This window comes from Sitophilus oryzae, unplaced genomic scaffold (genome assembly GCF_002938485.1).
Source record: "Sitophilus oryzae breed Bouriz unplaced genomic scaffold, Soryzae_2.0 scaffold_469_pilon_pilon, whole genome shotgun sequence".
Taxonomy (NCBI): Eukaryota; Metazoa; Arthropoda; class Insecta; order Coleoptera; family Curculionidae; genus Sitophilus; species Sitophilus oryzae.
Window position 1 is genome coordinate 497,626 of NW_022147050.1, and position 16,540 is coordinate 514,165.

The 16,540-nt window shown below is 30.9% G+C and overlaps 1 protein-coding gene across 1 annotated transcript; it reads left to right on the forward strand.

Annotated features, from left to right (window-relative positions):
- Positions 1 to 285: 285 nt before the first annotated feature.
- Positions 286 to 14,271, forward strand: LOC115886158. Its single transcript, XM_030905231.1, is given in 6 exon segments — positions 286 to 628; positions 699 to 941; positions 1,004 to 1,202; positions 1,849 to 2,907; positions 11,753 to 12,329; positions 12,332 to 14,271. Coding segments are annotated over 5 exon segments (3,537 nt in total). The 5' UTR covers positions 286 to 628; positions 699 to 715; the 3' UTR covers positions 13,808 to 14,271.
- The last annotated feature ends 2,269 nt before the right edge of the window (positions 14,272 to 16,540 follow it).

A 16,540-nucleotide genomic window follows, 5' to 3' on the forward strand; every position in this document is an offset into this window, starting at 1 on the left:
AAACAGCATCCCTGCATTTTATACATGATTTTGACACCCCTTCCTGAACTTGCTCCAGAGTGTAATGCTCATACCTGTGTTTTGTATATGATTTTTACATCAATCTGACCTCTTTCCAGGGAAGATCCCATCTCTCCTGCATTTTATATATGATTTTATTTATTTTAAACGGTTCTCAAAATGGTTTTCAAACAACATTGAGTTATGATTGAGTTGAAGCAAGTTGAAGTAAACAAAAATATGTAAATTTACTCAGATTTACTCATTTATCATCAATTGTGAGTATGAGCGTGAGTCATAATTTAAAATAGTAATTAATTAGTTGATACAAAATCACACAGTTTAAAAGCGCGTAAAAGTAAATAAATACATTTTTTGCATTTTCAAAGTATACCTATTCATTCTACAAATTCACAGGGTATAATCACATACCTACATCAAGATACCTACCTACGTAGTTATCTCCATAAGTTATCTCTGCCTACATACATTTTTGAATTTCCAATTTGCAATATTGTGCAATGTTTTCACAGAATTGATTTTTTATATGTATAGAATCATATAGAATCTTACTTGGTTGTGATTGTACAAATTTTTACAATTTTCTACTAATTTTTAGAACTTAAGGGTAAGGATTTTTTTTTTATTACCTACTGATAAGTTTACTAAAGTTTTTACTATTTATTTGATTTTAAAAGGTTTCACAAAGACAGACATGGCTGGCGAAGCATTAGATTTCAAATCTCAATTTTACAATCTCGAAGGAATTCATGTAAATGAGAGAAAAAAGAGCCTGAGTCAACTGCTGCGCAGATATCCCAATAATATTGATAACACCCAGATCGATATCCAACCGAGAAACTACTTGGAAAGAATATTTTATGTAGACGTTCTTATTCATTTCCGTAAAACAGAGGAGTTAACAAAGATCCTAAAAGAAGGTATCACTTCCTAATTTTTTTATATTAAGTATGTTTAATGTATTTAAATATATTTTCATCAGGAAATGGTGTGTTAACCAGCAAGATTTTGAAAGAGAAATGGTTCTTTCAGCAGGTGTTTGAAAAAATGGATGAAAAGGATATAGTTTATAGTTTTTTGCCATCCTTGTCTTGCTCATTACGAGCAAAAGTATTAAAGAAACTGGCCCTGTCTTTGACTGAAGAGAAAATGGACAAGATTGTGGAACATGTCTTAGCAAGGTAATTTTAATTTATATGATCCTAAAATTAATTTACAAATAATACAGAGTATACAGGTTGGCCCAGTATACATAAAAGCTCCGTATTTTATATGATATTTAAGATATTCACCCAATCTATTTTTGAAGTGAAATTTCTTTACGCGCGCTGGGAGTAAACATTCAAGGTCGTGACACGCAAGCTGGCGAGATGAAAAATGGTAATGACAGCCTATGGCTTAGAAATACGTAGTGAAGCGACATGTATTATAAGCAGTCCACGTGTTTATCAAAAATATTGATATTTTAAAACAAATTTTGTGAAATTGAATTAAATTATTTATTTATTTATTTTTTTACGCGTATAAAACTATTTGTTACATAAAAAAACTATTTATACGCTTATAAAACTATCTGTTACAAACAAAAAACTATTTTTTACGTGTCAAAACTTATTTGTTACAAGTAAAAAACTATTTTTTATATGTAAAAAAAATTTTTTTTTAATTTATTATTCTTTCAACATTTCAAACAAAACTTTTTCGAATATATCCTTGAAATCCTTCAATTTAATAGCTGTTAGTAAGAAGTCTCACTTCAAATATGCGCACATAGTCCACACACATTTTTTTTAAATGCAGATTATTAGAAAATATTTAAATTTTTAGATATGGCATCAATGCAACTGAACAAATCTTATTCAGTTGTTCAGAAAGCAAATTTCTAGAAATTCTGAGTAAATACGACCTGAATTTACAACCGGAACAGTTAAAACGCATCTTACAGAAAAATCCCGAATTGATAAAAAAATATTTCGAAAAATACAAAGACACTCACGGAAAAGATTACGGTAACATAGATTTTCTGAACTATCTGTGCTGGAAACAACCCACCCTGTATTTTGGGTTTGAATTAAACAAAAAACAACTCAAACTAGGCAGATACACGACAAGGAATGTCTTAAAAAACAACCAAGACGAAGTTATCAAAGATATTTCGATTCAACAGCATAAACTGAAGAAATCTGTTCTAACTAGAGACATTGAGGATTTTCATATAAAATGTTTATCGAAACTTCTACCCGAAAAATTACAGGATCTTGAAAGTTTTAGAAACCAAGAAATTTTAAACAGATTCATCAGCACATACCCTAAGAAAAAACGTTTTGAAATTATGTCACAAGTATTCAAAATTAAATATAACAAAAACTTAGAGGATCATCTTCAATTATTTAACAGAGATTTCGCTTGGGTATTCCCGGAAAATATCCGTCACAAGTGGGCTAGTCTAATGTACACCCAAAAAAATGATTCAGTATACTTATCATACTATCCCCCTAAGTTGGGCTTCGAAATAATCAAAGAAAAACTAAATCTAACTTCAAATGCTCGACAAAGGTCCACATATTTAAATCAACTGATTCCTCTTTGCTATATAAACAAGGATTATGCTACATACGAGGAAGTACTGAAGTATATATCTATCAGACATAGAAACGATGGACTAGAGGATGTGTTGAGGTATATCTATAACAATTCAGATCCTGAATTGTTCACGGCAAATCACTGGAAGTATATTCGTGAATTGATTGACATTGAAACAATTAAGGGGAGGTTCCCGATAAATGCAAACCCTTATTTGGTTTATTTGGTTGAGAAAAATTTGCCTTTGGACGAAGTTCTTAAACAACACATGAGAGATCGTTTTAAAATAATTAATATATTTAGGTAGGTACTAATACAGGGTGAGTCTTAAATAAGTGCAAATATTTTCAGGGCTGGTATATGTCGATGAAAAAAAAACATTTTTTTTTCCTTGCCGTTTTTCAATTCGGTCCAAAATAACCGAGTTATTTTCCTTTGAAAATTTGGAAAAAATATTTAAACTTAATCTACTACCTACATATGTTGCCATAATAGAGAACAACGGCATACGGTCGAGTCGGCCGCTCCTGGCACGTATACGTAGACGTAAAGAATCTTTTACGTTTATAAAAAATAGAAAATATAAGAAATGCGCATGCGTACGCAAACGTTTACGTGTTTGTAGGCCGATTCGACCGTATGCCGTTGTTCTCTATTAATCAGATATACAGGGTGTCCCAGAAATAAGTGCAGATATTTTAAGGGGTGGTAGATCTGGTCAAAATAAACATATTTTCTCTTTACCATTTTTAAAATAAATTGAAAATAACCGAGTTATTTAACTTTGAAAATTTAAAAAAATAATCGCAACATTTTGAGAACCGCCGGCAGGTATCGCCAACTACATCCAATTACCCGGATCAAGCCCGGATTTCAGTTAATTCGACGCACTGTGTTGCCATAGGGACAAGAAAGTATATGTTAAAAGTAAGTCATAAAATCACAACACCTGAGGAGTTTGCAGAGATGCATTACATTTTTAAGATTGTGATATTATTACATAAAATAAATTAAAAGTTAAATGTTTAATAATGTGTTAAAAAGTTAAATTAAAAAACTTACCCAACATTAAAAAAGATACTTATGACAGATCGATGTAACTGTGACAGTTCTCTTTTTCGATATACACTTAACTAAAATACACTTCATTGTGCTGCTTTACTTGTACATGCTGTAGTTATTATAATAACTACTAAAATAACAGTCCCCATTTTTAACACATTATTTTCATATAGGCCTCATCACAATTTTGAATCACTGATTTACAAAACACCTTGAAAAGCACACATTACTTTGAATACCTTTCTGAATGAATAAATGTTGAGAATTATTGTCTCTTATCGCCACTTTCCGAACTACTTTCAATCTAAGAAAATACATGTTTCACTCAACAATTTTAAATACGTATTTTTTTTTCGCTATTTTTTCTATGTATTTCAATTCCATCGACAGCCCAATCGTCGCGTCGGCCGCCGGCCAAGAGAGCGGCGCATCACTGGTAACTGCTCCTTTGTCGCGCCGCCGTGTCGAGCTTGCGTCATGCGAGGTTGCCGTAATTTCAACAATTTCAAATTCAAGACACTCGAAGCAATCAAATTCTTATTAAATTTTAAAAATAAAACAGAAAAATTTGAAAGGAAACAAACAAAACACAAATGAATTGGTTATTGATAAGGTCACAAAAAAGAAATTTCTAAAATGTTTATCGTAATTCAGAATTCTATACATCGAAAACAGCCCGACGAATAATCAATTCATTTTTGTTTTGTTTATTTCCTTTCATGTTTCTCTGTTTTATTTTTAAAATTCAATACGAATTTGATTGCTTCGAATGTCTTGAATTTGAAATTGTTGTAACTACGGCAACGTTGCTTAACATCGTCGTCTAACGCAAGCCCGCCACGACGGCGCGGCGACCGGCGACTCAAAGGACCAGTTCACACGCGGCGGTTCTTGGCTGACGGTTAGGCCAGAGAAGAACGACCGGTTAGGCTGTCGATGGAATTGTCGAAATACATCGAAAAAATAGCGAAAAAACAAAATACGTTGTCAATAATTGTTGAGTGAAACATGTATTTTCTTAGATTGAAAGTATTTCGTAAAATGGCGATAAGAGACAATAATTCTCAACATTTATTCATTCAGAAAGGTATTCAAAGTAATGTACGCTTTTCAAGGTGTTTTGTAAAACAGTGGTTCAAATAAAACAGAGAAACATGAAAGAAAACAAACAAAACAAAAATGAATCGATTATTCGTTGGGCTGTTTTCTAAATTTCTTGAATTGAATTCTAAATTACGATAAACATTTTAGGAATTTCTTTTTGTGACCTGATTGTGAATAATATGAATCATTTTATTAAATTTATTCCAAAATAAAGTTATTTTGCAGCATAACAAAAATTTTCGTAAACGTCATAAACGTAATGTTTTAGTTAATTTTCGGTGGTTTTTGTTAAGTTTTCATTGAAAGGGCAAGTACTAAAAATAATTAATGTGTTTTTTTTCTATAATTATTAATAATGAGCACTGATGAAGATTAAATTTAACATTCCTAATTTTTTGAGTAGAAATTTGTCTATGAATTTATAAATGTAGAACTATGTTCCGCCGAACTATGTAGAATGTGGATAACATAGGAGGTTGCAACACTGCAGGGTTTAGATACACCGTAGGGAAATCTCAGGTGAATAAACAAGTGGCACTAAAAAGTTTTTTCAAATTTCCCGGAAAATGTCAAGAAAAATTTTAAATTTTCAACATTTTTTTTTTGCAAAAAAAAATCTCATAGGCGTGTTTCTGGGGTTGAACTATACTACCAGTTAAAATGTTTGCACTTATTTCTGGGACACCCTGTATATTATGTTATATTATGTTTTTTGACTAAAAATTTAAATGATTTTTTTTTAAAAAATCTCAAATTTTCAAAATATTTTTTTGGCGAAAAATCTCATAGACGTGTTTCTGGGGTCGAAACACACTACCGCTAAAAATATACTTGCACTTATTTAAGACCTCACCTTGTATATATCTTTTCTTCTTAGTAGATATGTGATAAAATTTTCGTCCTAAAAATGTCTCTATCAAATATCAACCTATACTAGTGATGGGAAAAACCGATTAATTTCAATAATCGAGTACTCAAGTGTTTGATACTCGAGTGATTGCAATAACCGAGTGATCACTCGACCGAAATATCGCTCGTATTTAAAAATACGGTTTTCTCTCCGTCGCATGTTGTAAGTACTCGTTAACGCCAAGCGCCAAGCAGTAAGCTGCGAGCGCAGGGCACATATTCTTTCGGTAATGAACTTAGTAATTTAGTTTATTTCGAAGCATTGTCGATGTAGGTCGTAAAATTTTGTCTCTCGGATACGCAACGGATAAATATACCGGGTGCGTCTCAAAAGTGGATCACCCTTATAACTTTTTTTAATTTTTTTTAGATAAAACAACGAGATTTGGTATGTTAGTATATGACATAAATTAGGATTGATTGATATATTCAATTGTTTTCGGCCACTTCCGGTTTCACCGGAAATGACTGCAACTTTTGATTTTTAAATCGCACTCTCGGTATTTTTTTACTTTATTCGGTAGAAAATGACACTCTGAATAGAATGACATATCACAAGTCAACTTTTGACATTTTCGCATATGGTTTATTTGAAATTGTAACATGCGGTTCATAACGACAATTTGACTCGAAGTACCAAGAGTGTGGTATCAAATTATTCGTAAAAAAATTCTTTTTCGAAATATACTAGTGATCCACCCTCGTTCCATTTGAAAAAAATTGAGATATGATCAAAAATACGATTTGGACACCTTTTAACCGGCCAGGGCAAGACACTAAAAACATTAGATGATCAAATCTATTTTTCCAAGGCTTCTTGATTAAAAATTAGTGTTTTTCAACAATTTGTTTTTAAGCGAATATGTCAAAAGTTGACATATGATACGTCATTCTATTTAGAATGTCATTTTCTATCGAATAAAGTAAAAAAATACCGAGGGTGCCATTTAAAAATCAATTGATAAAAATCAAAATCAAAATTGTAGTAATTTCCGGTGAAACAGGAAGTGACAGAAAACAATTGAATACGTCAATCAATCCTAATTTATGTCATATACTAACATACCAAATCTCATTTTTTTTATCTAAAAAAATAAAAAAGTAATAGGGGTGAGTCACTTTTGAGACGCACCCGGTATATACGGCTTCGTATAAATTTGCTACCTGCAATGTATGTAGAAAATTCGCTCGGCTTTTTCGAGTAGATCACATTAAAATCGGATTTCAATTTATTTCATTCTAGGATCGCTTGGTACTCGCGCGTTCATAAATCGAGCGATGTCGGTTATTTCAATAACCGAGTACTCGAGCGAATTTTCGCTCGAGTTATCCCATCACTAATCTATACCGAGTACTTTTTAAAATATGCTAATTTTTAGACTAAATTTTATCTGTATTTAAAAAACTCGTCTAAATTTATAAAACATTAAATTGTTCATCCTTTTTAACTGGGAATAGTTTATGATACTATATTCTTTAGAAATAATCGCATAATAAAATATGCTAGACTTTTTGGTATATACAAGGTGAATAAAAACTAGATCTATCATTTTTCTCCGCTATTTCAAATGAAACACCCTGTATTTTATGTGATAAGTCAACATGCCTCTCAAGACTTTTTCTCTAATAGCGATATGCACTCACTGGCACGAAAAACGGGCACCTTAAAATTTTGATTTACCGGATGCGTCTCAAAAGCGGTTGACCCCCTACAATTTTTTTATATTTTCAGATAAAAAAACGAGATTCGGTATGTTAGTATATGACTTAAATTGGAATTGATTGTTTCAATTGTTTTCGGTTAATTCCTGTTTCACCGGAAATTACTACAACTTTTGATTTTTAAATGGCTCTTCAGTATTTTTTTTTACTTTATTCGATAAAAAATGATACCCTAAATGGAATGATGACATATCATATGTCAGCTCTTGACATTTTCGCATGTGGTTTAATTTAAATTGTAACATGCAGTTCATAACGACAATTTTTTTTCCAAATATTGCCCTCGTTCCATTTGAAACGTGAGTTATGATTAAAAACAGGATTTGGCCATCTTTTAACCAGTTATAGTACGAGAGCTAGCAACGTCGGGAAAACAAGTATTTTAAGACGTCTGGCTCTTTGATATATCTTTTATTATGCTCTCTGGAACAGCATGCGGCCCGTCTGGCTGCCGATACCCGTTGCGTTTACTACTGCGCATCCAAAGAAGATCCTCTATTTTTTACTTAGCGCTTTAAATTCTAGTATTGAATAAAAATCGAGCAAGTCTCCATTAGCTCGGCGCGTAGAGCTTTCGCCTATGACGCGAAGGTCAATGGTTCGATACTGGCTGGGGGTGTAACTTTTTTATTTTTTTTTTCGTTTATATTCTGATAGTAAAGTATTAAATATTTGCTTTTTTATCACCAAAACTTGATGGCGCTTATGGGTTTATGATCCGTAGTGGGTATAAGTAGAATTTGATACTTTCATTTGTTTTGAAGGATTATTGTAGTAATTAATTATTAGGCAGGTTTAGGATGGTCTGGCTGCCGCGCCGGTAGGTTGCGTTCATTACTGCGCATCACATGTGTACAGGGTGTCCCATTTTTGTGCGTTTTTGGGATTTCTCGTTTATAATTTTATTTTAAAGATTTAAACATAATATATAAAAATTAACATTTTAATGCTTTATTAAGGTAATTTCTGCCTGTCTTTCTTCAAAATTTTTTTTCAGCTGTTGTTTATTATTTTAATAATACTTTTTTTAACAGATTGTTATCTAAAAGCTACACAAGTTTATTTTCAGTTCAGTTTGTTAAGATAACGATGGAAAACAAAATTATCTGGTTAAATTAAATTAAATAAAATAATAATACTTTCTAAACAAGATTGATTAATGTTAATGTGTAGAAAATGCACAAATCTAGGGGTAAAATATTTAGTTACATAAAAAACTGGCAAAGTAATGTGAAAAAAAACGCATCATTGTATCTCCACTCATAAACGAGAAATCCCAAAAAACGCACGAAAATGAGACACCCTGTACCCATGCGCAGTAGTGAACGCCACCTACCGGCGCGGCAGCCAGACCATCCTAAACCTATCTAATAATTAATTACCACAATAATCCTTCAAAACAAATGAAAGTATCAAATTCTACTTATATACACTACGGATCATAAACCCATAAACGCTATCCGTTCTGGTGATAAAAAAGCAAATATTTAATACTTTACTATCAGAATATAAACGAAAAAAAATAAAAAAGTAGCAACCCCAGCCGGAATCGAACCACTGACCTTCGCTTCATAGGCAAAAGCTCTACGCGCCGAGCTAATGGAGACTTGCTCGGTTTTTATTCAATACTAGAATTTAAACCGCTAAGTAAAAAATAGAGGATCTTCTTTGGATGCGCAGTAGTAAACGCAACGTGTATCGGCAGCCAGACGGCCTGCACGCTGTTCCAGAGAGCATAATAAAAGATATATGAAAGAGCCAGACGTCTTAAAATACTTTCTCGAAAACGTTGCTAGCTCTTAGACTATTAGGACAAGACACTAAAACATTAGACGATCCAATCTGTTTTTCCAAGGCTCCTTGATTAAAAATTAGTGTTTTTAACACAGCCATGGCACTCTAGATTGAAATTTAAAATACGATGTTTTTTTAAGCGAATATGTAAAACTTTCACCAAAATGTCAATGTTTTGTGTTCCCTCGTATAATTGACAGATGGGAACTTTTATTTTCTATTTTCGAAAGAGATATAGTCTATAAAATGAATAACTTTGAATTTTGACCGTTATTTTTTACCAACATGGTAAATATAAAATTCCTCTATCCAAAAAGTTACTGATATTCTTTAAAATGAGTGCCTGAACGAATCAGATAGGTAACTCATTTTACTTTCGTGAAATAGAAAAGGAAAATAATAAAACAAGTGACAGTTCTTCCTCTTCTTGCAAAAATCAACGCGAAATGTCATAATTGACAAAAGTAAAATGTCATCAGCCTTTGACATTTCTAAATATCAGACCAATGCCGTCCCTAATAGAACAGCCTTGGAGCGAGATTTATGACATCACGCTAGTTAGATACCACGGATTAATAAATATGTTGTAGAATACATGGAAAACATAATTATTCCTCGTATTTTTGGTTTCTATTTTAAAAATGATATAGTTTACATGAAATATACATAATATACAGTTATTAAATACAATATATTATACCTATTTATAGTAATAAATACTTTGGCAAATAAACTAAGAACCATGCAAATGCAGCAAATGTTTTACAATATACAAATAATGAATAGGTACATAAGATAATGGGTAAAATGTAAAATATATTTTAAATTTTGGGGTTTGAAAATCGATCTAATTTAACAAGAAACATTCAATATCTACTAATAGTAATATATTATTATTTGCATTCACAAAATTTATATGTATATTTTGCAAGCTAATATAATGTTCGAAAAATTATATTTGCAAATAATACAATATCATAGAAAAAAAGGCGTCAGAGATGGCTATGAAATAAATATCGCTGTCATTTTATATGTAAAATTATTCTAAAATTTTTCATTTTCTTGGGATTTAGGTTCGGGAAAAACGCTGATTAAATTTTCATTTGGTTTTTCATTATTTTTTTTTGGTTAAAAAAAAACGTTATAGCTAACGTTTATCGCCTTCATCAGTGTTGTGTCATATGAATAAAATAGTGTCGAATATATTCCAAAAAATTACATATACCAGGAATAATTATGTTTTCCATGTATTATATTATAGAATAATTAATCCGTAGTATCTAACTAGCATGACGTCATAAATCTCGCTCCGAGGCTGTTCTATTAGGGATGGCATTGCATCAGCATGGCCGCAAGTTGCTAACCTAATAAAATTTACACTAGAAAAGCCCGCGGGAACTGTCAAATTCAAAGTTATTCGTTTCACAGACTATACTAAAAAGTCAAATAACTTAATTTTAACTAATAGCTACAAATTGCTTAAAAATTCATCAAAATCGGTCCACTAGAACACGATATACAGGGTGTTTCAAAAAACATGTTCCTTACGTAAAAATAAGATTTATTTTTCATATCAACGTAGATCCGATTCTGCTTTGTTTCGTAGCTACAGGGTGTTACAATCTTAATATTTTTTCGATTTGTTATAATTTTCTTCCAAGTACTTTTAGCGTTTCGAATAAAATTTTGAGGGTAAAAGTTACTATAAATGCAACATATTTTAAAGCTAAAAGAGTGTCGACATATTCACCAGGGACGTGCATATATGGGTTATCACTGGAATGTTTTTTGCCGTTTTTGCAGTTTAATGCCGATTAAAAGTTGTCTCTTCATATTTTGTCGATTTCGGTCTCCTTGATGAGATAAACGCATTTTTATTAATTTACCTTGATCCAAGTCTAATAGCAACCTTTAAAAAAATACTATCATTACTTGCGAAAGTTTTAAATAAGTATTCATTTCCTCATCAAAAAATATGAAAAAAAATCCTATAAACATACATATGGAAATGCATAGTTTTAGAGCTACAGGACGAAAAATTTTTAAAATTAGGTCTTTTGTAATTATCTTAAATACCATTATTTTTTTATTTGAAAATATCAAGAGATAATTTATAATTGGCATTAAACGACCTACACGATTTTGATATCAAAAGAAAAAAGTCAGTGGCGTACATTTTTTTTTGAAAACTATTCCAGTGGTGACCCATGTGCACGTCCCTGATGAATTTATCGACACTTTTTTAGGATTACAATATATACACTTATAGTAACTTTTACCTTCAAAATTTCATTCGAATCACTAAAAGTACTTGGAAGAAAATTATAATAAATCAAAAGATTATTAAGACTTTAACACCCTGTAGCTACGAAACAAAGCAAAATCGGACCTATGTTGATATGAAAAATAAATCTTATTTTTACATGAGGAATCTCCCCACGAAAGATGGTACATGTTTTTTGAAAGACTCTGTGTAAAATTTTAAAATACATCAAAATTTTAAGGTGCCCGTTTTTCGTATTGGTGAGTGTATTTTCAAATTTTTCCGTACTTTTAGATTAAACGACATCAACAAACCGAAAATTGAAAGTATCTTATTGCGAAAAATGGAAAAGTTAATATCTGACAGTCCTCCATCTGAAAGAAAACGACACGCCATCTGTGTTCTCAAATCGATAATGTCGTTCAATGAAGATTTTCCCGCCTTTTCCGTAGATTTAAATACCTGCGAAAACATAATCGGTTTCATGAAGGAAACTTGCAAGAAAGAGGAACCCTACGAGGATCAGGACTTTTCCTTAATATCGTCCCTTCTAAAATACAATTCCCTTAACCTAGACAACTCTTTAAAAATATGCGATGATGATCGACTCCTTGAAGTCATCAAGCAAATGGGCAAAAACAAATTGACATCTTGTATTTTTTATAAATCTATAGATGAGTTTATTGCTAAACAGCCTCGAACAGAATTTGGAGAACGTTTGCTAGATTTGTATTTGTCAGATTTTTTTGGAGAGATCATTAAACAACAATACTACATAACAACAATTGTACCACGTCTCTTACAGAACGAGCCTTCTGTATTTAAAAAGTATTTACACTCGATTCTTAAAAATAATCTTGCACTTGATTATTAAAATACAGAGTAATAAAAAACTACAGTCATTTAGGCTTAGACCGACAAATAATAAACCATTTTATACCTCTGGTTAACGCTCCAAACGATAACGAAAATCTTGTTTTTAAAGCCTTGTCAAATTTAATGGACACAAAAGAATACATTGATATAATTCAAACTTATTTACCTAGAGAAAAGAAACTGAATTTAAGGTCAGAGGATGACGCGAGTTTGTATAAGATTCAGGTTCAGGTAATCAAAAGTTTGAAAAATTTGAGCGAACCTCTTCAACTAATACCTGTATTACCCACTCTATTACAAGGAGACTATCTTCAAATTAGTTTAAAACTGTTGTACAGAATCCTGAATCAAGTTAACGAAAACGAAGCTTCTGGTTATGTAGAAAGTTTGAAAAAACAACCGGTATCGCTAAGGAAACATTCAGTGTCTCTAGGCTTTATTCTGCTACCTATTAATGAAGCTGTCAGTCTGTTTAATGCTGTATCAAAGACCGAGAACAATATTTCTGTAAAGAAATACTTGCTTCGGTCGATTCTGAAGTATTTCATTAGGAACCCCTCGCCTTTCCTACTTGACATAGTCGTTTCTAACCTCGAAAATATAACAGTCAATGATGATGAACTACTGCAAGAAGTAGCAGAGTCTGTGAACAAAGTGCCTAACCGATATAAGTGTGGTTATGTAGAAAAAGTTTGGGATAGATTCGAGGAATTCAATGATGACCTTAAGTTGACTAACAGTAAGCTGACAGTTTTGAGGTTTATTAACCAGTTAAATCTGGATCTTTTTTCGAATTTTGATGAAAGATTTTGCGAAAAAGTTATAAAAAAATACTTTCTTACCGAGAACACGACACTGAATGTCAACGGTTTCGTGCTAAGGTATCTTGTAGCGAATCAGACAGAGAGTAGGTTTAAATTTGTGTTTGAAATTATTAAAAATTATAAAAACAAACATGATAAGACAATGAAACTTTTGTTTACATTCTTTAATTCAGCTTGCAACAAATTTGACTTGTATGATGTCAGTTTTTTGAAAACTTTCACTCAGTACTGGCATGAAATTTTTACTCAAACCGAACATTTTTCTGGGTACTGTGACTTAAAGCTTCTGGAAATATACAGGAATAATATTTCAAACGTTCAAGCATTCGCAAAGGATGTTAATGAGTACTTTGAGGCGCTCACGTCACAGTATGGTCACTACATCAACTTGTTTTTGTTTGAAAGTGTTAACTCGCTGTTTTCAAGGATACATAGTGGAAATAGTGACGATTTTACGTTGGAGAAATTCGCTGTACATTTGTTGAAAGCGAACATGTCAGAAATGAATTGTTTCATTGCGATGAACATTGTAACACAAGAGTATAACGACTTCGAAACAAATGAAGTGATAGAGATACTAAAAGAACAAAAAAATCATATTGGGGAAGTCTTTTATTATTCGTTATTGAAGCAATATAGTGCCTTTTAAATGCGCCTTATAATTTAAAGGTAGGGTTTACCAAAAAAAGTCCCAAAAAATTGATGCAGTATTATTTTTTTTTATTATTAAATAATTAAGTTTTTTTCCTTGTCCTTGTATGTTTATGAAAATGGGTACGAAAACGTAAAATCAATTTCTGAACAACTTTTCTCTTTAGCTGAAAGAAAATTCTTATATGACACATCATGTTAAAATTATTGCTTATTGATTGTTTTTAGCATGCTGAATTAATTGCCCATTACATTTTTTGCGTTAATTCGATAAGTTTTCTCCATTTATTACACACTTTTTGGTACACCCTGTATGTTGGTTAGGTGACAATAATCCATACTATACCGGGTGTCTCTCAATAGTGGCTCATCCCTATAACTTTTTATTTTTTCAGGTAAACAAAAAGGATTTGATACGTTAGTATATGACATAAATCAAGATTGATTGACGCATTCAATTGTTTTCGGTCACTTCCTGTATAACCTTTGATTTTTAAATGGCACCCTCGGTATTTTTTACTTCTTCATTCGATAGAAAATGACACTCTGAATAGAATGACATATCATATGTCAACTTTTGACATTTTCGCTTAAAAATTTGTATTTTAAATTTCAATCTAGAGTTCCATAGCTGTTTTAAAAACACTAATTTTTAATCAAAGAGCCTTGGAAAAATAGATTGGATCGTCTCATGTTTTCAGTGTCTTGTCCTGGTCATTGTCCTTTATGACATTCTGATCATAGTGTCATTTTCTCTCTCCAAAATATCCTATATGGGTATTTCGCCACTGCAAGAAAAATCTACAGAATAAAATAGTTATTTTTAAGTTTATCTCTTTCCGAAACGTTAAGCATTTTTTTGTTCGATAGAGGCAAATTTGTATATCTGTAAACCGAACTGCTGACAAGTAGTTTCCGTTTGGATTAATGCAGAAGTGTACAAAAAATAACTTTTTTTATTTTGTAGATTTTTCTTGCAGTGGCGAAATACCCATATAGGATATTTTGGAGAGATGAATCCGCCACATAGGTATAGACATTTTTGTCATTTTCTATCGAATAAAGTAAAAAATAAGGAGGGTGTCATTTAAAAATCAAAAGTTGTAGTAATTTCCGGTGATACAGGAAATGAACGAAAACAATTGAATACGTTAATCAATCCTGATTTATGTCATATACTAACCATGGTATACTAACGTAGGTACCAAATCTGTTTTTTTTATCTGTAAAAATAAAAAGTTATAGGGGTGAGCGACTTTTGAGAAACACCTGGTATACAGCCTAGGGCTTTAGAATGAAATAGTTTGTTATTGTTTAAAATGTTTTACATTATAATAGGTATAAATATTTTAATTTTTTGAATTAAGGAAAATATATTTTTATTTTTCAAAATACTGTATACTTCTAAAAGTGGTTAAATTTAAAGAGGATCTAGAATTAGAGAAAATATGTTTTATTTAAAGTATTTTATTTTTTTATTTTGATAATTTATAGTCTAGTGATTATTACATATTGTGATTACCAGAATAAAGATATGATAACTTTAATTTTTTATTACCGTCACTGTCCTTATTATCGTCATATTTCGATTTAAAAAAAATAAGAAACTCTTCTTTTAACTTTTTTTAAAAAGCGTTATTTACGGCCAAACTATGAGAGATATCGAGGAACGGAATAGGGCATTCAATAAAGAATTCAACCCTTTATAAGGGTGCACAATTAGGGCGCAATCGGAAGCCAAAAAAATTTTTCAGCAAAAATAAGGGTATAGTCTGTGAAACGAATAACTTTGAATTTGACAGTTCCCGCGGGCTTTTCTAGTGTTAATTTTATTAGGTTAGCAACTTGCGGCCATGCTGACGCAATGCCCTCTCTAATAGAACAGCCTCGGAGCGAGATTTATGACGTCACGCTAGTTAGATACTACGGATTAATAAATATGTTGTAGAATACATGGAAAACATAATTATTCCTCGTATTTTTGGTTTGTATTTTAAAAATGATATAGTTTACATGAAATACATAAAATACAGTTAATAAATACAATATATATGCCTATTTATAGTAATAAATACTTTGGCAAATAAACTATGAACCATAGAAATGCACCAAATATTTTACAATATACAAATAATGAATTATACATAAGATAATGGGTAAAATGTAAAATATATTTTAAATTTTGGGGTTTGAAAATCGATCTACTAGTAGTGATGTATTATTATTTGCATTCACAAAATTTATATGTATATTTTGCAAGTATCAATGTTCGAAAAATTATATTTGCAAATAATACAATACCATAGGCAGTAGATATTGAATGTTTGTTGTTAAATTTGATCGATTGAAACCCCAAAATTTAAAATATATTTTACATATTACCCATTATCTTATGTTCCTATTCATTATTTGTATATTGTAAAACATTTGCTGCATTTGTATGGTTTATAGTTTATTTGCCAAATTATCTTATGTATAAATATAATATATATATATATATATATATATATATATATATATATATATATATATATATATATATATATATATATATATATATATATATATATATATATATATATATATATTTATTAACTGTATATTATGTATATTTCATATAAACTATATCATTTTTAAAATACAAACCAAAAATACGAGGAATAATTATGTTTTCCATGTATTCTACAACATATTTATCTATTAATCTGTAGTATTTAATTGCGCGACGTCA